This window comes from Etheostoma cragini, chromosome 4 (assembly GCF_013103735.1).
Source record: "Etheostoma cragini isolate CJK2018 chromosome 4, CSU_Ecrag_1.0, whole genome shotgun sequence".
NCBI classification, from domain to species: Eukaryota; Metazoa; Chordata; class Actinopteri; order Perciformes; family Percidae; genus Etheostoma; species Etheostoma cragini.
In genome coordinates this window covers 3,527,506-3,551,933 of record NC_048410.1, presented here as the reverse complement: position 1 = coordinate 3,551,933, position 24,428 = coordinate 3,527,506, and the positions used below count along the sequence as shown (strand labels likewise).

Genomic DNA, 24,428 nt, shown 5'->3' with positions numbered 1-24,428 from the left:
GAACTTTCAACATACACCAATCAAAGTGCTCAGAGTGATATGTTTTAGTTTTTATTATATAAACATTACCGGTCAAAAGTTTGGGGTCACTTACAAATTTCCACACCTCATTATGTCATTATCAGCAACCATTCATCCAATGCTCCTAAGGCACATTCTGTTCACTGATCTGATAAAATAAAAAAAAACTAACTGAGGAAACATTGGAGAACCCTTTTGAAATTTTCTAAGTACATAATGTAATCTGAAAACTGCTGCCCTGGTTAGAAAAAAACCAAGGCAACTGATCTCAGCTGGTATTCTGTGTTTAATGGGGTGCAATGGAAATTTCTAAGTGACCCCAAACGTTTGACAGATAGTGTGTGTGTGTGTGTGTGTGTGTGTGTGTGTGTGTGTGTGTGTATGTATATTAGTCAAAATCCCGGCTGAACATGATTAATGAAACACCGTTTACTATATAATGATTACAATATTGTTTAGATGAAAAAAAAACACCAATTTATACTAGAAATGCTACAGAGGAATGAAGAAAACAGTATCTTCTGTAAGAAGTTAAACATCCCAATAAGATCTTGTTTGATAGTTAGAGATTTTATGTGCAATGAATTTTTTTTTCACCTCTAACTGTTACCTGATGGATGATTATTGATATACAGTACATCCCATGTATCTGTAAGAACATCAAAACCTCTTTCAAATGTCATGAACTAATAATGTATTTGTATCTTTCACATATCACATTATTATATTTCCTGAGATGAAAGAATACTCTCTCTCTAAAACGCTGGCCCAACAGTATATTTTCCATAAAACATATCATTTTCCAAGTGATGAAAATTTAAACAACTCTCTTTGTTGCATATGAGAACTTGGCTGTAGTCAGAAGAGTGCTAATGTTTCAGTACAATTTAGTTTGGAGGATGATTCCCTTTAAGATATTGCCAATTAAAAGACAAAACAAAATAAAATAAATAAAAATGAATATATATATATATATATATATATTTATATACAGTCCAGGCCAAAAGTTTGGACACACCTTCTCATTCAATTGTCAACCAAACTTTTGGCCTGTACTGTGTATTTATACACACAAAAGCTATTTATGTCATGAATTTCAAATCAACACATTTCTGCATGACATTACAAGCATAATAATATCACGAAAACGTTACTTCAGTGTTTTTAAATGTCACAGCTGTAGATGACACAGGTGTGAGTGTTAACGCCAGGATTGCTGCATCTCAGACATAGAGTTGGGTACCGAAACCCGGTGCCAATATGGCACTGGTTTCCCAAAAAAACACTATCTACCAAACAATCTATCTGCTGCTCTTTGGTGCTCCGAAATGAACGTTACAGGCAACAGAAACATCATTAGTTAACATTACACTTGGCAGCAGGGAACGTTAGCCTACCGTTAGCTCGAGGCTAGGGGTGTAAATCACATGTTATTTCACCATACGGTATAATATCGATTCTTGGGACAACGTTACAATATTTACAGATATCACAAAGTCTGCCAGGATATGATTTTGAATCAGGGGGTTGTCACCGATACTAGTTGATATATAAGCCCATGTAACCCAATTAGCTACACTTATATTTCATTTCAAAAAGCAACAAAAATACAATTTGACCATTTCACTACTAAGCTCTTCCACACATTTAAATTAAAAAAAAAAAACTACTCTCTTTAATAAAAAGAATAAATATAAAGTGGGAATTCCAAAATAAAGGCACATCTTAAAGATGACGATTGGTATCCATATTTCCCCTTGGTATCGATAACATTGGAACGTTGAGGATTGAATCAATATATTGATCGGATCGATGTATCGTTACGCCCCTCCTAGTAGCGGTCTTAAACACGGTTAAAGATTCCAACACCAAGATGTTTAACAGTCTGCAGCTGGCCACTGTCCTAGTGAAAGTGGTCAGAGAAACCACACTGGTGCATTCAATTGCAACTTGTAAGCTCATGGGGCATTTAGTGTAGTCTTCTGCGCTCTAGTGGTTAATTTTTTGTTGTTTAACAGCAACTGACTGGTTAAAATATGTTAAAATTACATTTTCATTAAATCATTTAAATTTGACCATATGGCTTTAGCAATAAACAAGCCGTTCTTTAATATGAGCGACTGTTGTTTCGTGGTCAAGTAAGTATCGGTTCAGGTTTTAGGATCTGGCGCCATTTGAGAAGTATTGTTTTAGCACCGGTACCTGTAAAAAACAACAACAACCTAACCCTACTCATACAGCAGTGAATGTTGATCCAACAGATCCAGAGCTGCACATCATGCTGGTCACCAGTGATGATGATCCCTCCCCCTCCAGAGCCTCTGCTCCAATCAGGCCCTGCCTGTGCAAGTTGAGGATGGAGTCAGCGATGATGCGGGCGGTTTTCTTCTGGTACCCCCCAGATGTTACCATGAGTATTGGGATGCCCCGTCGCATCGCAGCCCTGAACACAATCTCATCTCTATTTACAATGCCCTGACAGAGAAAGACAAGAGAAAAGCCGGTCTGTCAGTCAATCCCCGCCCATTGATGGTTCTAGTTCCTTATCTGAATGTTTTCAGGCTAACGCTCCCTTCCTCACTCAACGAGGGAAGGGAGGCCTGGCTGGTTGGATAACGCTATTCTCCGCTGTGGAGCCACAAAACTCATTTAAAGGAGGAAAGAAACGGTATACCGATATACTGAATATTGATTTCATTAATATTCAAGAAACACAGTGCCTGGATTTAGCCAAAATATGTGCCAGTACCATACACAGCAATTGCATGAAATTATCATTGCATGCATCTTGGATATATTTATATTCATATCTATTATTTGTAGGGGAGACCCCTGAATAGTCAACTATTTAAAGAGTTGATCTAGAACCTAATTTGACTACCAAATGCCAAGCGTTGCAGTGTCTGAAAATGTGGTTCTCAAACAAAGCATTGTTCCTTTTGGGCTATATGGGGTTGCTAAATGTTAGATTTGACCGGTAATTGCTTGGTTTTTCCCAGTAAATCATGATATATATCTGCATATTGATAACACTGTTATAACAATTAGAAGTAAGGGTATTGATATGAAAAAAAATCTTAATTGCTGGTTACTCAGTACTGGGGAGTCCTGGACCATTCAATCAAAAAATTTACATTTTTGGCCATTAAGCTTCCCAAATCAGCTCTGCAACACACATCAGCGCACCATTCCCAATAACACATTCTTATTTACGCCAATAATTCTCTGGAATTTGCAGGACCACTGGCAGGATACCTCCGCACACAGCAAGTAATACATCCACATTTGTCTCATTGCGGATACGCTCTTAGTATGCTTTCAAATTTCCTGACAAATTAGCTCCATGAAGTGCTCATGTAACATGACACAGCTGAGCCGGCCACTTATACATTCAGCCCTGCAGATAAAGAAGTTCATCTTCTAAAAATGGTCAACATTTATCGTATGAAAGGCTCTCTTCAGAATAAACAGGGATGTGAACTGATCTGAAGATGCTCTTCACTTTCACTAGTAGACACATTGCCACAAATTGGTGTCACCTCGATTCCTGTATGTAATGCCATCTAAAAATGTACAAAAATCACAAAAATTGATAGTTGTGTTTAAGTTCATTTTTAAGGAACATGCAAGCTTACTTAAAGGGAAAGTAATGCAACAAAAGATGATTTTGATACAGAGCGGCAAAATTGGAAAAGTCATTGCGGGTATACAGGGTTTCCAATGTTAAAGTATTGGAGAACTTCTGAGGCGTGGGTAAAGTCCTTAAGTACAAAAGATGAGAAACTGTGTTTAAAAGAAAAAAGTAGAAGCTTGTGTATGTAAAAAAACATATGTGGAAAAGAACTACTGTGACTAGCTGTGGCACGACAGCCACTGCAGTACATTTGTTCTGCACTGCTTACATAAACCATCCCCTCACAAACCTTGCCGTTGTCGCAAATTGTCCTCTTTGTATTAAAACGTCTTCTTTGACTTTTCTTTAACTCATGCTCATCTTTTTGTTGGTTGTTCGTTTCACCCGGCCTCTTTACCCCAGTATTGTGACGCCACATTTTTAGCTAAAATTCAACAAAATGGCGTACTTTGTTGAAATATAATAGAACAGTTGCAAAAAACGCTGATGAATCACTCAACTCTCATTAGCGACGTGCCAATGTGGCATTATTACTTTGTTATATTACTCAAAAGACATTTAGAAGCAATTCCTTCGTCTGGCCATGGTTGTGCTTGTTAATTTGAGATGCAAATTAACAAGACTTGCAGTCTTCACGATTAGCTAAGTGCATTCTTTCAAATCGCGATTTCGATTGTAAAATTATTAATCATTTAGCCCTATGAACTGTAAAAAGTTACTCTGTCACTTCTGGTTTATCAATCCTCACTTCTGGAGTACATTAACATTGGGTGTCAGACAGAGTACCTGGGGTGATATAGAGAGTCCCCCAAGCGGGTCCCCATCCAGGATGTCCGTCCCAGCGTTGTAGACAATAATGTCAGGTCGGACCTCGTTCAGCGCTCCGTCACAGTGGAGCTCCACTTTCTGAAGGTACTCAGAGTCTTCAGTGCCCCAGTCCAGCTCCACCTTTCTCTTTATGGCTCCTGGAGATACAAAGAAGTGGAGATATTAAGCATGTCCACACTGATCCTCATTGCAAAGCCACAGAACACAGCTGCCATCAACAAACCAACCATCACAGGCGTAGATTGGGGGGGATATTTAGAAAAGGTAGATATTTAGATATTCAGAAGAGGTAGATTTGTCCCACAAAAAAAAAAAGAAAGACAACCCAATCTTCGAAAGAGGTAAAAAAAAAACATTCAATGGACTGAAAACATGATTAGTGTCTACTTGAGCTACATTGTGGGTAAAAGAACACAACATGTAGTTATGTAACTTTCAAGTTTGGGAGCTTATTGGCTTCAACAAGGTTAACAAGATCTTTTCTTAAAAAAAAAAAAAAAAAATCCAGAAACCATGTGATGTTTTATATATGAAGAAAGTTTTGAACGATACAAGATAATTATTTCCTCATGTCTTTTATTATCTAATAAATAAAAGACATTTGCACAATAAATTGTTAAAAAAAAAATTCACCAGTTAAGTGAAGTGTTTGACGCTTAATAACTTATTGTGGACAACCACCCTCCCACTCATAGTGTCCCCGGCAATGTTGAAAGAGAACCTACACCCTTGGAACCAGCGATAAAGAAATAGGGGCAGTTAACCAGGGGCCTGATGTCTACGTGGGCTAATGATTGCTGCAGTATATCTTTTAACTCAGGCAGAATAAATCAAAACTTTCTGCTCACTGAATTGTCACGACATGTTCAGGTGGGTAATTGTGTTCCTCTATCTATAGAATACTCCAAAGTGTAAATCTGCAGCAGCACTTTAATTAATTACTATGTCCATTTCCAATAATTAATGCAAATGATGAAAAAGGTTCATTAAAAGACCTTTATGTTTCATAATTCAAACAACTAGTTTTTTGATAGTTTTTCAAGGCTAGTCCTGCTAGTTTAAAAAGACTTGAAAGAAAAAATAGTGTCCAAAAATTGAAAGCTTGGGTCTCTTTGAGGGAACAAGGAAAGAAATGTGTCTTGGACCAAAATAGGAAGCAAAATGGAAGTGTTTTTTTTATCTTAAACAAGCCAGAATTTACATTTATTTTACTTTCTTACAGGGTAGATATGATTATAAAATTCATTAAGTTGCAGAGAAGAAGCAGACAGCCCAAGGATGGGGAGAGTTTCGTCCCCGGGGGATTGTAAGAATTGAGGCCAAATGGTGACGTAGCTGCTGTCAGATCAGCTTTTATGTATTGGCATATTAGTTTTGTGTAGAAGCCATGATTATCGTGTTGCATGGACTCCTGCATGACATATTTCCAGCTGAGTGCTAATAGAGTGAGTATGGTAATGCAAAGGGGAAAATCACAGCATGTAATAATTAAAATGGTACTGAGGGAAAATTGAAAAATGAAGATGCTGCAGGGTTAGTTATTATAGTAAACTAAAGTGAAAACTAAAATGAAAATAAGCAGTGAAAATATTTATTGTAACTGAAACTCAAAAACTGTGGCCTCGACCAACTGCCACTTTGCTTGTTTGAAAGCCATGATGTCTCTTCCTCATGGACGGGCCAAATTCTCTGGGCGGGAAAAGCAGAGAAAGGGGAGGTAACATTTCCTCTTATGACCTCATAAGGAGCAAGATTTCTGATCGGCCCATCTGAGCTTTCATTTTTGTCAAAGGCAGAGCAGGATACCCTATCACCATTTCTACCCGCTGGGGGGACCATAGACAGGCTGGGGGAACTCATAATAATGTTTAAAAACCTCATAGCGTGAAATGAAATCCGAAAGTCAAAACTACAATACAATAAAAACTAATTGTAAATTTAAAACTATTATAACATTAGATGTTCCAAGCCCATTTTTTCCTTCCCAATACAAATTCCAATTCATGAACTTTCACATCACCCAATACAGAGTATTGATCCAGTAGCAGTGCAAAAGAAAACACATACATGTACACACACACACATATATATATATATATTCATTAACTGTCTAGTTTGACAGCCAGTCATAACGGAAAAAAAGAACATCAATAAATTACTTTGTCATTTCTTTCAGGCCTTCAAATTACTTGGTTTCAGCTTAGTGCATAGTTTTGTTGCATACTCGCCGATACCAGCTTCCAAGGCAGTATCGGAGGGATGTGCGATACTGCTATTGGTATCAGAACAACTCTAATTGTAGCCTTGCGGTGCTATCAACTCACTTTTGGCATATTCGTCCCCAGGATATATGTAGCGATTATACACATCCATGATGAACACTCGTCTGTCGTCCAAGAAATCGCGCTCGTGTCCATTTCCCTACAACAGAGCAGAACCATCACCTTTTAGTAAAGACCTCATATAATGCCCATTTTCAGGTTTATAATTGTATTTAGAGGTCGCATGGTTTAATTTTTTTTTTTAAACACCATATTTTGTTACACTGCCCATTGCTGCAGCTCTTCTTTTCACCCTGTGTGTTGAGCTCTCGGTTTTAGCTACAGAGAGCTACAAAACAAAGTTTGTTCACTGCTGGCTACAAGTTAGCATCTAACGCAACCACGGCTGTCACTTGAATGGCGTTTCGAGTAGCAATTTTGGAAAATAATGTAATTGTGGATTTACATGTGGATTGCACTTTTTCAACACTGTCTTTGAACTTTGAACAGTCTTGTTAGCCAGTGAGTTCACGTTCCCCATCATACACGAAGGAATGGACGGCTTAAACCTCCATCGCCTTGAGAATATCCGGTTGAAAAGGTTAAAAACTGGATCCAGGAGGTGATTAGCTTGGCATAAAAAAACTGGAGGCATAAGGAAACCGCTTGCCTTCCTCGGCCCAAAGTTCAAAAATACGTCTGCCAGCACCTTAGAAACCTCACAAATTAAAAACATCTCATTTGTTTAAAAGTGATTTTCCTGGACTTTACTGCTGTAATTATTTCCTGGCGAACTGCATGCTGAAGCAGTAACTGTCTACAGACTTTGCTTCACCATTAAAATATTTAACCCCTATGATTTTATCCAACTTTACAGTGTTTTCCCTAGGTTTGTGGAAGCTTTTAGTAGCTTATTTGGATGTTCCCCATTTCACGCGGGTTGCATATGATCATTGTACCTCCTGAAATTGGGTTTAAAAATACAATGATGACGTGTGAAATAAACAACACCAAAGACTTAGTGCACATATCTTAAAAAAATGCTTCAACTTCATCAGCATCATCATCACGGACAATTATTATTACCATGTCTGAACATGGGAAAAGCGAGAGGATATAATACATAAATAATACTTCAAAGGCTTAAAGACAACACTTGCTAAAGACGTCAACTGGGAACCAACCATAATAACATTCCATTAGTTTTGATGCTCAAATGGATTTTACATTCATTCAGCTTTGGTGCTGTTTCCTATAAGTCTTATAATGGTAGGGAAAATCCTGTTTTATATTCAATTTAATGTCTAATATAGTAATACACAGTGACATGCTATTATTTGAGCTATTATCTTGGTCCTCTCCAAGATAATGGGGATGCAAGCTGTCAGCCAGTGGACCTGTGAAAATTGGAGTTTCTGTTTAGCTGCTTCGTGTTGATTGAACAAAGAGATACGCACACACAGACTACACATTTACACACAGACTGTCAATCTGTTCACCACGTGCGTTTATAGAGACAAATCTCTCTATATAAATTATTTAATTACGATTACAAACATAATAGCAAAAAACTGAAAGCAGCTCAGATCTTTAAAGTGCAAACTGTAACATATTAAAGCTATAGTGCATAGTTTCTGTCCCCCGTGAGAATGTTCTATTCACAAAAAAACTGTTGGCGCGTCCACATGATACAAGCCTTCCGTGATGTCAAAATGTAACCCTCCTTGGATCGCCTGGTTTCCTTGTGGGAAAAAAGAGCCCAGATAACTTATTTCAAGTGAAGGAAAGGACATTTAAGTGGGAGCAAAAAGGCTGAGACACTTTCTTATACTTCTAGTTCAGACGGAATCAAATGTAGATCTGATTTTCTTTGATAACAATCAAGATTTTACTTATTTCTTTTGGCTTTGCCAAAGTAAATGGCATTTATGGCAGTAATGGCTTTCAAAATTGTTTTCTACAAAAGCAGACAATGTGATGTGTGTGTGTGTTTGAACAATGTTTCACACAACCCACACATCACAGAGGTAACAAGCCCAAGGATACAAGTAGCTGACATTTCTGCAGAAAACCCAGTGATAGTCCAATATTATCTAAAGCTGTTTGCCAGTAGAGATCTTTTCAGATACATTCCACTGAATATGACAGTAAGGGCCAATTTGGCCCCGCAGGGAGCCTCATTGATTGGTGGGGTGGTAAAAGCGACACACATTGACACACAGAGAGGTAATGATATCGACTCACCTGATGAGCATCCAGATCGATGATGGTAGCCCTGGAGACGCCTTCCACTCTCTCAAACAGAAACTGAGAAATGAATGGGAAAATGTTTGCTCTCTCTCTCTGAAGATGACACATTCTCAGATCATTCTCTTTCTATGGAATTTCAAAGTAAAAGTCATGCTTTTGATATTGAATAACAATTGAGCTGAAGGACAGAAATGTCCACAATAACCGGGTTAAGCTCATACTTATGTTTTGGTTCGAAGATGTTGACAGAATGGAACCTGTTCAATAGCTGCACATAAACCCTTCACTCCTTTCTTTTTTGGTACTCAACCATCTGCATAGTCTATCTAATGTTTGCTGAAGAGCAGCCATTGTGGGAATTTCAGTTTAAGAGAGACAAAGCCCTCAAGAACATTGCTGGGCTGTGAGCCACCACCATTGCAATCTACCCCACAGTAGCTGTGTTTCCATTCTTTCATGTACGTTGTGATCCAGACAGACTGTAAAAATAATGGACAAAGCATCCAGCCCTGAAAATTGAAGCCAATGCGGAAGGGCCTTAAAGCTAACTTCCAGCAGGGAGCGCCTTCACTTGCTCCAAAAAGAAGTCTGTTTCTATAAAGCTCTATGAGTAAATAACCTTACTTCTCATTTGATTTATTACCTCAGTGAACATTTTCACAATGAGTTTTGTGGTCTCAATCGCTAGTTTCAAGTCTTCTTCAATACAGCACAATGTTTATTTAGTAAATTGTGGTCTCATTTCTTTAAAGTAGACAATAAAGCAGGGGATGCTTTAGGGCCTGTAAATCAGGAAAGAGACCTAGCAATGCTAACCATGCTAACGCTGTGAACTTTAAAATAGCTTGTTTTTGGGTGTTGTCCATGATTCATCTTAAACTTTGACCCGCTCACTTGTGTGTTTTCACTTAAATAAAAAAAAAGGTCTGGCAACACCACAAATACATTCTGGGATAGGAGGGAAAAAAGGAGTTCTCAGGGTTGTTTGTATTTCTTTAAACCAATCACAATCGTCTTGGGCGGTGCTAAACTCCGGGCGCGGTGGTGGCACTGCAAAATAGTCTCAGGAAGGAACTTGTGTTGGTGGAATATTTAAACCCCGCAAAGGAAAACGGCACATACAATATTAAATGAAGTTAACTGTTAACACAAAACAGTAATGAGCTATCGATTAGCTGATTTATGGTTAAATGTAATTTGATCTTACCGGCAAATCCCTGCCAATCGGTCCCAAAACGTCCCAATTAGAGAGTAAATGTCGTAAACACATTCTTTGTAAATCTTAACAATCATTCCCAAAAGAACCAAGCAGGCCTGCCTTATTGCACGATCCAAACTTTCTGGAAGATTGTTGTTTTCAGAAGGGAACAGAGTTTGAGAACGGCAACCCACAGAGAGCGGAAGGCAAGGGACATCCGGCGGGACATCCGGCGGCGCCGAATGTGAGGCAATTATCATTCTTATTATATGGAAATGTACTGTTGTTGATCCAGACTAGTCCTACCTTGATGGCCAGAGTGATGTCGGCAAAGGCACAAAAGCCTCCTCCCTTGTCGCTGGAGCAGTGGTGGAAGCCTCCTCCTGGGAAACAGAACATCCACTGGCTCAACGTCAGGGCCATTAGACAAGCCGAGAAGGGCTATTACTTTAAAAAAACGTAATTGGTCCTAGGCTCTTATTGAGTCTATTGCAGCTCATAAAAATGGCGGCTGTTCCCCTGTGGCACAACGATGGATGTATAGACACCTGAATAGGACTGTTCAATTGCTACTAAAAAGCTTGAAGTGCAGCAATGTACAGTACAGGGATGGGGGGGGGGAGATCATTTTAAACAAATTGGGATGATAACCATTCATTCAGGTTAAAAGTTATACTCCCCTCTGCCCTGCTATGCTCATGTTCATTACACTACAGTGTACCATGGAATATAAACACAGCCAAGTAAGGCAACAGCGAAAGATATGATTACAATTTATTGCCTGGCCTCCAAAAACATCTTTTATAAGTCTTTTATAAAGCCTGCATCCTATTTTATTTCTCATTGCCGAGTTGAGTTGCCTATTTATATTTTATTGTTGATTTCATTGAGGTTTTATTGCGGGTGCTTTGTTGCCTACTGTATGTTTCTATAGTGAACAAATGTGACGTACCTTGAGTGCAATGAAAGGCACCATTAAATAAAATATATTATTATTATTATTATCACAGTGCATGCAGAGGCCTCCTTTTTCATTTTGTCTGTTTTCCGTGTCTTAGGGATACATACCCATCTATGGCCCCAAAACCAAGGTACATACGACCCAAGAATTGTGTGTGCTGTTACAGTCCTAATATTAACGTACTGTGTAGGGTTGGACACCGACAGTAACTCAGGGCTGCGACCTGAATTCGATACTTCTGAACGACCAAATTGCCTCTTAAGTATCAAGTTTTAAAAAATGCTTGACATTCAACGCCCGTGTAACAGCGTATTGCTTTTTTTTTTTTTTTTTTTGCGCCCCAGTTATCCAATCGGTTGGGCCACACCGGGCGGATAGTTTCAGTGAATGCTCGTATGTTCCAGCAATAGTTTCAGAGTCTCCTCTATTTTTTTATCCAATACGCAAACTTATGTGTCTAGCCGGGCAGGTGATTACATACAGGAAGACCACAGTGCAGCCGGATATTTTACCAAAATAAACATATTTAAAAGTAAAACAGCCAGGTTTGCGGTGATGTTGGCTGTCTTGACTTCTAGATGGAGGTGGTAGGGGTTGTTGTTGTTGGATGACTGCCAAACACACACACAGAGAGAGAGAGAGAGAGAGAGAGAGAGAGAGAGAGAGAGAGAGAGAGAGAGAGAGAGCGAACGCATAGAGGAGAAGGATGGCTTTGAGCATTCTTCTAGCAAAATCTAATAAGGTCTGTGACTGGCTGTTTAACGTTAGACGTTGTAGAGACACACAGGGGAAAGAAACTCGCACAGAGAAAAATGTATAAATAAAAAGATTTGAGCCGTAATGTGTCTTTCTTTTTGTTTTATGAAACTGGTATCCACAAAAGTTAAGGAACCAGTGTCGAAGTCAGGGTATTGCTACTGGTACCAGTATCAGAACATTTTTGAACTATCCCTAACTCTACAGTAACTGGTAACGCCCTCTTACACATTGGAGCTGTATGCAGAGGGATTGGTTGTCAGTACTGTCAGGATCCTGCTGTGTCAGACTGCCTTTGTGCCACTCTTGTGGCCATTTTGTGTATCGTGTTGTGTTTTGTCCTTTTTGCTGTTTTCCAAGTGCTCTGTGGTCACCTGTCATGTGTCTTTGTCTCCGCCCATCCCCTTATATGGTCTGCACTTCCTGTCTCTTGAGTTTCTCTCAGGTTCTGCTCCCACCTGTTCCCTATTGTGTTGTTAGTTTATTTCCATTCCCGCTCTCACCTGTTCCTCGTTACAGTCTCGTTGTAACCCCTGTCTTTCTGTTGACTGGTCTGTGTATTTCTACACTCCTGTTCCTTTGTCTCTGGTTTGTTCATTTCTCAGTTTGTTCCTGTGAGAGTCCTGTTGGTTTGTAGTTGTGAGTTTCTAAGTTGCAGAGTCAAAATAAAGTGTTTGTTCTGCACATTTGCCTAAAAGAGTCTTGCATTTGGGTCATGCTGCTGAACTCGTGACAAGTACGAGATACTCACTTACCTACGTTTATAGCCCATCCTCGGTCGACAGCTAGTTTTCCTGCCTGTGGAAAAGACAAAATATTTAAGTTATATTCCAAAACCAACATTGAAAGATTCATTAAAAAAAAAAAAAAAGGCCTTTTTGAGTGAAACAGAAAATCAAGTTATAAAAGAAAATGACCTTGTCCAAGTAAACCACAAAATGCAGCTCCAATTATTAAGGGTATTTTGCAGTCACCAGAAATGATGTGTTTATTTAAGAACAGAAGAAAGCGGGGGAAAAAAAACTATCTCCTTGAAAAATATTTCAAGGTGATGCATTCAGATGCTGCTTTTCACCGCAGGGCACAGATCTGGAAAAAAACACTTCAAATTCTGTTGGTGTCACCACAGCTTCTCTTTTTCCCCTCATTTGTAAATCTGCCCTCTAAGGCATTATTAATATATCATTATAAACACCTGTGCTGAAAAATGGCTCCATAAGAGGAACAAGCATGGATTTTAAACTGAGACCTTTTTCAAAACACCAGTCTTAGCAGTACATACAGATTTTGGCAAAATGTAGCACATTTTGTAGCAAAATAAAAAATCTAAAGTATGCCAAAAATACCTAGATGTCGAGGGCGAGGGCTTATCTACTACACTTTACAAATAAAATGACATTCTTGAGAATGTAGTTACTTTCAAACCGCTACAGTGTTCAAGGATTGATGAGCAAAATGTAATCAGATAAATCATAAATAACAGAGACGGTACATTTTCTTCACTAGTGCTTCTATATGTACGTGGCAGCATCTACTTTTAAAGACAGGTCAAGATTTGTCTCTCGAGGTGAAAAAGGGCCCATATATTTCAGGAGCTAAGCGTGTAGGACACCTGAGGGAAAGACATATGAGCTAGGTGGGACTGTGTGTTAAGGAACAACAAGGATGGATGAGTATTAGCAGTCTAATGACCACTCTGGTCATGGCTCTAACACTCCTCTCAGTATGGGGGAAAAAACAAGCGCTCAATGTAAGCAGTGAGAGCACCAGGCATTTTTTACTACAGCCGCATCCCCACAACTCCATTAACCATTACTCCAAGAATGCATCTCTTTGGGTAAAAAAAGGCCTTAGGCAGGATGCTAGGTATAATATAATTTTCAATATATAAATTTTCTCTCGCTCCAGCGGCTCTTCTAGGAACGGTGACGCCATTATCAATCGATCTCTAATCTCCAACATAACCTGCTCCCAACAAGGTTAAGAGTTCAGCATAAGTTACCATGGCAATAAAACCCAGTAACAATCCTGGGTGGAGCCTGAAGTTACCTAATGCCAAATCCTGTTTCGTAGTACAGGCCTCTGGTCTTGGTAACGGACTTTCATTAATATTAAAAAGTTTCACACCAAAGCTTTAAAGGCGGTTTAGTGGAAATGCCCAAGCAGGCTGTGATGCACCTGCAGAGGAGGTCCTGCACGATTAATCGCGATCTCCATTCACCCTGTTCACAATTTAATTTTTAGTTAACTTTGAGTTTTTTATGATTTTTATTTTTATTCAATTTTACGAGCCGACTGCATCACAAACGCTACTACTTTCTTTTGTGAGTTTTAAAAATAGTCCTCTATGTCTACAGGCTTGTGGTGATGAGCAATGTGCTAAAGGTGCCAAAATTAAATCTATGTTTCGTACTGCCAATTTGATTTGTTTTGTAATGGTCAAATAAATCGTGGCAGCAAATCATAATATCAATTCTAAGGAACAACAAAAAAAGAATTGTGATTCATACTTTTCCCCAAATTGTGCAGGACTACTGCAGAGCTTGTATTTCTAAAGTGCTTTATTACAGAACATCATCTATACTGTATGTGACATAGAGACATAGACTTGCTCTGAATAGTCAGAAGACGGGTAAGATATGTTAATATTACCAGATACAAACATGAAGAGACACGGAGAGGAAATGAGGCTCACAGATATCTACCATTATTGTTCCTCCAGTCTGTGTCCGCAAAGGCCTCAACACTTTCCGCTGCACCAGGAAATTAGGCAGAAACAGGAGGGGTGGGATCTCTGTGATCGTTGCCACCACCAGAGACCACTAAAGTGAAAAAGAACACAATTAGTCACAGTACCTTTTCTTCTTCTTCTATCCTTTTTTCTGTGCTATGACTAAACTATAACAAAACCACAGATGGACCTCAGTTGACAGCTGAGTTGCTCTTTATCAGTCCTTTATGTTCTTAAAGGTCCCGTGTCACTTTGAGTTTTCAACAATAATATGAGTTCCCCCAGTCTGTCCATGATCCCCCAGTGGCTAGAAATGGTGATAGGTGTAAACCGAGCCCTGGGTCTCCTGCTCTGCCTTTGAGAAAATGAATGCTCAGGTGGGCCAATCTGGAATCTTGCCCCTTATGAAGTCATAAGGGGAAAGGTTACCTCCCTTTCTCTGCTTTGCCCACCCAGAGAATTTGGCCCAGCCATGAGAGAGAGACATCTTGGCTTTCAAACAAGCAAAGTGGCAGTTGGTCATGGCCACAACCTCAACCTCCCTCCTCCTCAATATCCTTTAAAGCAACAGACACAGAAATGGCACATACCAAGGAAAGCTTATTGTGGGACTGGCTCTAGTGGCTGTAATTCTACACCAAGGCTGAATTTTGGGAAAGAGACCTCAGATACAGTATTAGGGGACGACTAAGGCCTATATGAAAGCATCCAAAAAGAAGCATATCATAGGATAATATCAGAGGAACAGACATGCTGACTGAATGACATTTCATAGTAAGCTACATAACCCCACCCCCAGGCAATCAGTTCACTGGGAACGGGTCGGCATGCAGTTGCAAACGCTGCAACAAAGCAACGGAGAGCCCAAAAAAAGGAGGTAAAAACACATTGTGTTTCAATGTGTGTCCATCAGGGTTTGGATATAAAAGGTGTAGAGAAGCTGAATAAAGAGAGTCTCGCTCTCAACTCTCACATGAATAAAAAAAAGGACAGAAAGAGAAGAATGCAAATTCACAGCAGAGTACTGAGGTACCTCTCTTGAGCCCTCCAAGATTTGGTTGTGCATGCAGGAGAGGGGAGAGAGAAATACAAAGTCTTTGAAGATGATAGAACTACTCAAGGGCGAAGGCTTTGTATCAACATTGGTGGGAGACATTATAATCAGGGACGGGGGAGGAACGGTTGTTCTGGGGACTCCCCCCGAAAAGTCTGAGCGTCAAATACTTTGTTTCCTGCATTCTGGTAAAATGTTTTTGCAACAACTTCTGTAGCACCATTAGACACAATTATTGTTTTACGCCAGATTGTTTGTACATCTCGACCGCATTTAAAGGTCCAAAGGCAAGACATATTCACTTTATGAGTTTTTTAAACATTATTAAGAGTTCCCCCAGCCTGTCTATGATCACACAGTGGCTAGAAATGGCAGTAGGTGTAAATCGAGCCCTGGTTATCCTGCTCTGCCTTTGAGGAAATGAAAGCTCAGGTGGGCCAATCTGGAACTTACACCTTATGAGGTCATAAGGGGCAAGGTTACCTCCCCTTTCTCGGCTTTGCCTGACCAGAGCATTTGGCCCATCCATGAGAGAAAGACATCATGGCTTTCAGACCAGCAAACTGTCAGTTGGTCAAGGCCACACACCCCAGCCTCCACCTTGCCCCCGCCCCCCTCCTCAAAAGCTACAGACTCAGAAACAGCACATCCCAAGGAAATCTCATTGTTGGACTGGCTCTAGTGGCTTTAATTTTGCACCAAGGCTGTATTTTGAAAAAAAAAAGACTTCAGATATGGTATTAGGGGACCACTAAGGTCTATATAAAAGCATCCAAGAGCACCATGTCGTGGGACCTTTTAAAGGCAGCGTCATATCACAGAGAAAGAGAGAAAAAAAAAGAGACGGAGGGACTTTTTTTGTCACTCTAATACAAACAGGTGCTGCTGGTTTAAGCTGGTGTGGTCCACTATAGGGGTGTCTGATATCATTTGGAAACAAGCCCCCTTGGAAGTTCCTTTTCCCTCTTTTTGGGAGCGGCTTGTCCTTATTATTTAGTGAGGAGGACAAATTTATCTATTCTAAATATTTGGGAGGTCCGGTGGGACACAATCCCCTGCATCCCCAAAAAATCTACACCTAAGGAATTACTGCTGATATTACTGATATTACTGATATCAGCTTTAGTTTTCCCGAAGTAGACACTCCTTTAAGAGAGATTTACAACCACATCTCAGTATTTCTATACCAACGACAAACAAGTGAACTGCAACCTCCCAAATCCCCCCTGGAGGGGAAATCAAATGAGCATATTAATCAACTCCTAGGGCGGAGAAGACTGAACGCACAAAAACTGTTATTGACTCAAAGGAGTCGGAGAGGTGCTTTGTTCTGAATATATGCCTGACATGATTGATTAGAAGGAGGACTAGTTATGTCACCTCCTTGCATTGCAACACGAGAAGGAAAATGTCAAATAGAGGAAACATTTAGAGAAAATCAGAGTGAAATCCCAGATTGTGATTGATTTAAAGTAATGCCAATAAACCAGAGCAGGTTTTCCTCCTAGGTCTAGCAATGGGAGACTATAATTTAAATATCAAATCCAATTAAAATCCTGATGGACCCCTTACCTTCTCAGTACTACTGAGCGATGCGTGTAAAACAGATAGATGTACAGAAAGAAGTGCAGAGATGAAGAACTGTAGTGAATGTGGCATGCCGTCATAATGAGAGATGAGAGAGATAATGCACTAAAGGTAGGAAGTGGTGAGGGAAGGGGGAGGAGGGGGGGGAGCAACCTTTAATCTGTTGAGGTAGCGTTTGGTGTGAACCACCAGCAGATCCTCTTCAGTAGCTTCACGGGCTTCCACAATGTTTCCGTCAGTGATGAAGTGCTCCTCTGAGACAAAGGCATTGTTCGATTAGTCAAATAAGTCAAATAGGCTTGCGACTAATAATATGATGCCGTTGTTACATGAAAGACTTGGGATTGTGATATCAATTCAATAAGCTAAGGCCCTGTCCACACAAACACAGGTATTTTCAAAACCGCAGCTTTTTCTATGCAGTTTGGCCGTTTGTCCACAAACGCAGTATCAGGCCACTAAAACCAAAGTGTTTTTAAAAACTCCTGCCACGGTGAAGATTTTCAATCTCTGGTTGCAGTGTTGTCATGAAGTAGGGCTTTGACTTTTGCCCAAAAATCATATTTTAATTTTTTAAATAATATTTTAACCATTAAAAGCCGTCAGTGAGACCTATATTGATATCAAAATTTAGTTGTATATGTTCTGTCCAACAGAGGGCAGCGTATCAGTCAATGTCAATAGGCAGTCACTGAGGTTTACAGTATGCTTTCGACGGGTCTGATTCACCGTTGTTTTCATATCACGTATATGGGCCTCAAATCGTCTCAAATGAACCGTGTCGGCAAATCTGTTTTCTCTCTAAAATATGGATACAGCGTTGTAGGCGAAACCCCGTTCATTCTTCTGAGAGTTGCTCAGGTAAGCATGAAGCCAAAGAGGTTCAACTTCCTCATATAAAATACCCAGAAGGTTTGGCGCGAATTCCGCATTATTGGGCACAGACAGCAGGCGTGCTAGAGACCCCCCGCAGCAGAGCCATCTACTTCCGGTTTAGCACTCCGCTAACTTGAATGGTAATTAACCGATTTAATCGTGCAGCGCTTCTGGACTTTCCAAATGTTATCGGACCGATTAATCAAATTGTGATATGAAAGGAGACATATGCAAGGGTTGTGACCCTCAAAAAAATGTCTCCATTGATTTACAGAGGTCTCTTTTGCCATGTAAGTCTACAGGGAAAAGTCTTTTTGGGACCTGTGATCACGTGACGGCCACGGAAGCTGCAAATCCTCCATACTGTTTGGCCACTATGTCAAATTGGCTTGATTTTTAACACAAAAAACAGGTATGGTTTTTAGTTTAAGGGTCGCATAATAGTCCTTTATTACATTTTTTAAATTACATTTAGCTTATTTTTTTATTAACATTAGCTGCTGCAGTTTTTTCTTGGACGACACAGAAAGGTTGTTACACACTTCTGTTTCAAAACAAAAACCAATCAGCCTCTGAGTTTGAATCTAAAACAGATGGGTCATTAAAATCCATCGCACAACAGGTTCCTTTGGATGCTTTTCTACATATACTTGTTTAATATGCAAAAGCAGCCACTTTTTCTCTCGGTTATTGCAAAGGTGAATACAAAAAAAAGTCCAAGGTTTTTCCTCTTTCAGCAGAAGCTCAGGGTTTTTAATTTGCACTCTTCTGAATGTTTGTATGAATTCATTAAGCGGTGTACGACACTTTTTGATAGCAAAGTCAATCCATGGTGCACGATTCATTTTTGGCAAGAACTTTGTATCAAGTCGTGCCATTTAGCCAGCGACGGTTCTCCCTCGGCCTTGTAACCCGTGCTGGGCCTCATCTTCTGTAGCTGCACAGACTCCCCCGGGGAGTTTTCTCTAATTGTCTGTGCTCCATTGCTTTGCCTTTCCCCTCGCTACATCTACAACTACATCTCACCTCTGCACTCTCTCCTCCTTGTTCTCTATGTCTCTTTGCTCCTTTGATCAACTCTTCCCATCTGTGTGTGTTTCTCATTCTCTTACCTTTCAAGAAGTGAATGACTTTCCCCCACTTCCCTGCATCAAATGGATGGAGCTTTTCAAGGCCCATGAAGGTGATGTTGTAGTCTGGGTGGTAGACAATGGGAAGACATGTTCGAGGGATGCTGGTGTACAATTCAGTGTGGTGAGAACTGAAAATAGAAAGAACAAAAAGGTGTTTAATACAACACTGCTGCATTGCCTTTCCCCATTGGCTTCAAGTGTAACTTTTTTTTTTTTCAACCTGTACCCTATTTTCCTATGTTTTTGCGGCTGTTGGTAACAACAATTAAAATGTGTAAAAGAAAATGAAATTAGTCCACTATGAACAAAGCTACAATGATTTTCTGTGCACAAAAAGTGCTCGTTTTGCCACTGACATGCTCACATTGTTATTCCAAGTGTCTGGTAACATTATGGAAAGGATCCCTACAGGGATAGGCCTTTTTGTTAAAAGAGTGAGATCCTTTTTGTTTAACATGAAACAGCCCAAAAATTGCTACATAGCTCCATTTAAATAAAACAAATATATATATATATATATAAAAATAATAATTTTATGATGGTAAAAAACACACTTCATTCAAAGTCGACAGAAACAAAAGCCGTATTGATCGGTCTTTCCATTGTTCCAATAATCAACACTCTAGTTTGGTTGAAATGAACCCTTATATCATCCATTAACATGTGGAAATATGCTGGCTCTATGCACGCTATGAGTACTATTTAATTAAAATGGAGTTTGGTGAGTTTGGCTATGGTCATTTCTGAGCTGTGTCATATAGGATTTTACTCTTTAACAAAAAGGTCTATCTCTGTAGGGGTAGATGACACAATGTTGTCAGAGACTTAGAACAATAAACTGAGCCAGACCGTGGCAAAAACTGCACTATTAGTGGACGCAAATTGATGATGCATTGATTTGGCATGCTTCTGTCATGACTGACAATGCGTGGCGCTTTTTTCACATTTTAATTCTTGTTAGCTCTTCCGTGGTAGAAGCTTGTTCTTCATTGGTCACGAAGTAGGGCTGGGCGATAGGGGGAAAATCAGATATGATATTCTTGACTAAATACTTTGATATTGATATTGCAGCGATATTCTAGGGTTGACAATTGGTGCTTTAACAAAATATATTCACACTTTGATACTTTAGATAATCATCAGTAATGTGAACATAATGTCTAAGTGGGGAAAGGCAAATAATAGAACAGCTACAACAGTCTGGTAAGTTCAGAAAAGGACATCATTTTACTGTAATGCAGCCTTTAAAACCAGTAAGAGACAACAATTGTCATATCGCGTTATCCCAAATCTAAGACGATATCTAGTGGCATGTCCCAATATCAATATAATATTGATATTGATTGATACTTACCCTATATCAAAGTCTATGAGATCTCTCTTTTACACATCCTTGAAGCGCAGTTTAGGTCTACCCGTATGCCAAGTTCCCTCCACCAATACTCCATGTAGTACTGAGCGGGGTAAGCGAGATCGGGTTACTCTGCTAACATGGCCTGCCCATCTCAGGTGATTACATTTCAGCCTTAAAATGTCAGCCTTGAGGGGTTCTGAGTTTGTGATAGTAAACAGTTCTTCCTTCATCATTTTGTCCACCCAGGTCTTTCCAATAATAAACTGCACTTTCTTGTGTAGAAAGCACTGATTCTACTCTCTTGGGGGGTGATTATGTAGGCCAGATTTCGGATCCTTATAGGAGTATACTCAGTACACATGCTTCATACTAGACCAAGTCATTAGTTAACATTAGCCACTTACACATTAGGACACCAACACATTAGGAAAATAGGGTCAAGTTTGAAAAATACCAACGTTACCATTTAATAAGCATTCTTGGACCGGTCATGCTAGTTTGTATTGCTCACCTCCTCTTCCCTTCATTCTCTTCTTTGTGAGACATGTTTTTCAGGCATTGCAACTTTCATCTGTGGAGGGGGGGGGAGATAAAGATGGACCAATGGACAGTGACATTCCTTCACCTGGAACTACTAACTGTAACTCTTAAAACACGAATAATTCCGTTTAAAAATCTCAATGTTTGTAAAAAAAAATAACATTCTTTCAACGTTAAATGTTACTGCACAAGCAAAGAAAGTAATTGCTCGCGCATGCGCACTACCAGAAATGCATTTTCAGAGACGCAACGAAACAAGGAAACGTGTGAATGGACACACACAGCCTCCAAACATGTGTAGGCTATGTGCAGGTCTATAATGATTTGTCCCAGCTCATTTTAGCTAACGTTAGCTTCTGTGTGGACTGTTTCAAAGGACAGAAACTAGCAACAGCCGATGAGACTCACCTGCCACTGTGTATGGGGAATAACGCTGGTCACCGCCGACACCTCCTGGAACTACAGAACCTCTTTCTGTTAATGGAGACGTTCAGTTTTTGGTCCTTTTGACCGGATTTAGCTTCGGGGTTTTTGTAAGTAGGCAGCTAACAGAAAGAAGATGTCGTTTCTTCACAGCGTTGCTTTGACAGATCCTTATTACGCCCTGCTCCGCCGCCGCTACGTAGAATACGCACTGTACGTAGAAAGTGCTCGAGCTCCGTCCTTTACGTTGCCTTTAACTGTCTATGGTTGTTACCGCACACGTAGCCTACATTTAAAGCAGAATAAACATGAACTCCGAAAGCTTTCACTTTCTTTTTTTCCCTTTCTATATCCCACCATCTTGTCCCGTTCTTCCTAACGTCTGCTTACCTTGTTGCTGATATGGCGGACGCAAGAGGAAAGGCTTTATTTTGATCCTGCTCATGTACATTTAGTTTTAATGCAGCATGCAGCCCGATGTGCTTCATAGAACAAAATCACAATAAAAGACAAGAGTCATAAAATGTTAGCAACCAACATGATTAAAAAACAAACTTTTCTTGTCCTCTGGTCAAATTTGATCCGTTTTTAAAGTTTCTACATCAGAAATTGGGGTTTCTTTCAAGCAAATTACCCCAAATTAACACAGAAGGGTTTATATAATGCTCTTTGTAAAGAAAATGAAGGATCACATCTCTAACATAGATTATTGGGTGTTTTATTACACTGAATATTTATTGAGGAAAACAATGAAATGGTTTCTAAATAGTAGACTCAACTTTGACAGGCTGTGATTATCCACTCAATCGTAACTATTTGTTTAAATAATTTTGTCATTTCATATTTCTTTATTTTCACTAAAAAATGAGGTATATTTAAATATGAATGAGGTTTATAAACAATGAATTTAGTGTAGAACTAGCTGTAATAACTTCATCGGTTAGTGGTGAATCTAATGGGGAAAAAATAACAGCAGAAACCTTAAAAAAGCATCTAAAAAAATACCTAAGACATTTAAGAGGACAGCAAATTGCATGTTGACGGGAAGACAACACAAGGGTTAAAAACAGTTATTAACCCTCATGTTGTCCTCGGGTCAAATTGACCTGTTTCCCTATATCAATTTTCTTTTTAATTACCCAAAATAACATGATTGATTCCACACAACGCTCTTTGAGGTGATTTTGATGGGTAATTTGGGGGTGTCTTATTCAATTTTATAACATTTATTTATTCATTATTATACATTATTCTTAAATTTGGACTGTTCATGTTCTTTGTGGATGAAGCACATACACTAATTATAGATATGTTTGTATCCATGAAACTTAAAAATGATATCCAGTGATAATTCCAGAGCCCTATACGTAATAAATTGTAAAAGACAGTATTAAAATACTGCACTACAAGAGAAAGATTTATAGTTTTTAAATACTTTAGTGTAAGTACAGAAGACATATGAGCAAAATGTACTCATGCATCAAAGGCAATAGGGCTAATTATGCAGAACTGGGCCTTTAAGAGTGTTGAATACACATTATATTATTGGAGTATTATGATGTATTAGCATCAATTCAGCACTGTAATGTAGCTGGTTGAGGTTGAGCTTATTAACATCTTCTCCAGGTAAAGCTATGCGGGACGTTGTGCCAGGCCCCCGAATCTTCATATACCAACAGGAAGTTCAAACCTACAGCTTTAACCATTATGTTGCCCGCGAGTCAGATGTTTTTTGATATCAGAAATATGGGTTTCTTTTAACCAACCCAAAGATAGATGCATATGATGTGCTTCACATGTAAAATGAATGATTAATTTCATTGAACATTGTTTTATTTCATTTTTTAGCATTTGAATAGATTTTTGAAATGGTTTCTAAACAGTATCCTGACTTAATTTGGACATAAACCAGTCTGGGGATCCATTCACCATCCTCTGATCTGGGGGGGAGACCAAAAAAAGGTTGATTGTTGACGGGAAGACAACATGACAGTTTAGATTTTTATTTTATTCAGATCTCCTCTTATGTTGCATGGTGGGGGGGGCAGCAGTACAGAATAGCTCACACACATTTCAGAGTTTAAACAAATATAAACTTGCTATGCTTGCATTATTTTGACAGACAATGGAGCCATGTGTTTAAATCCTATAGGGCTTCAGATGTTTGGACTGCTAGCTGGAAGACCCAGAACTGACAGACTACAATTGGCTTTTTGACTCAAACAGTGCCTCTCAGTTTTCCATCTGCTCATCTGATTTCCAGAGCCAGGCAGTGATCTCATGTACCCCTGCTTTTATGGTTGTTTGCCCTGCCATCCTGCCAGCCTTGCTGTGGTTGCTTTAGGTGCCAAACCCAGCCTCATGCAGTAAACTGATTATCAGGATCCTGACTAGTCTCTCTATTTTTCAGGCTGTAGAACACAAATGGAATCTGATAAGGTTTAAAGCTGTAGACTAGGTAAATTCAGGCTCAGGCACTGTACATTGCTACATTCGGCCAATGGTCAATGACAACAAGCTTAAAAGTGAGCTGCGCGTTCACTCAACATTTAGGTTTCATGGCTTCTAAGATCACAGGGTTTAACCAGTCACAATTACAGGAGGGAGCCTAACCTATAAAGGGATTTATTTACCTCTGAATTGATTACAGCAACTACTGTATGTGTGGATACTTTACTATGTCTTCTGACAATCATTTAGATGCCTTAAAGGTCCCAAGACATGGTGCTCTTTGGATGCTTTCATATAGACCTTAGTGGTCCTCTAATACTGTATCTGAAGTCTCTTTTATATAGACCTTAGTGGTCCCTAATACTGTATC

The 24,428-nt window shown here is 39.4% G+C and overlaps 1 protein-coding gene and 1 long non-coding RNA gene across 3 annotated transcripts in view; one reads left to right on the top strand and one right to left on the bottom strand.

The window, feature by feature from the left end:
- Positions 1-2,154: 2,154 nt before the first annotated feature.
- Positions 2,155-21,851, bottom strand: hdac11 (histone deacetylase 11). 2 transcript variants are annotated; one of them, XM_034868523.1, is made up of 12 exons: positions 21,593-21,851; positions 21,156-21,215; positions 19,270-19,418; positions 17,435-17,535; positions 15,674-15,700; positions 14,615-14,731; positions 12,665-12,707; positions 10,499-10,575; positions 8,989-9,051; positions 6,808-6,904; positions 4,442-4,620; positions 2,155-2,496 (listed from the first exon to the last, which is right to left on the bottom strand). In XM_034868523.1, the coding sequence occupies exons 2-12, from the start codon at positions 21,188-21,190 to the stop codon at positions 2,254-2,256; spliced, it is 1,131 nt and encodes a 376-aa protein (XP_034724414.1). In that variant the 5' UTR covers positions 21,191-21,215; positions 21,593-21,851; the 3' UTR covers positions 2,155-2,253. The 2 variants fall into 2 exon arrangements, with proteins under 2 accessions (XP_034724414.1, XP_034724413.1); XM_034868522.1 differs by lacking the exon at positions 15,674-15,700.
- Positions 14,871-24,428, top strand: part of LOC117942857 — a 10,468-nt gene continuing 910 nt past the window's right edge. Inside the window, exons 1-2 of the long non-coding RNA XR_004656238.1 lie at positions 14,871-14,963; positions 16,073-16,503. This is a non-coding gene — a long non-coding RNA (uncharacterized LOC117942857). The remainder of the gene's footprint in view (positions 14,964-16,072; positions 16,504-24,428) is intronic.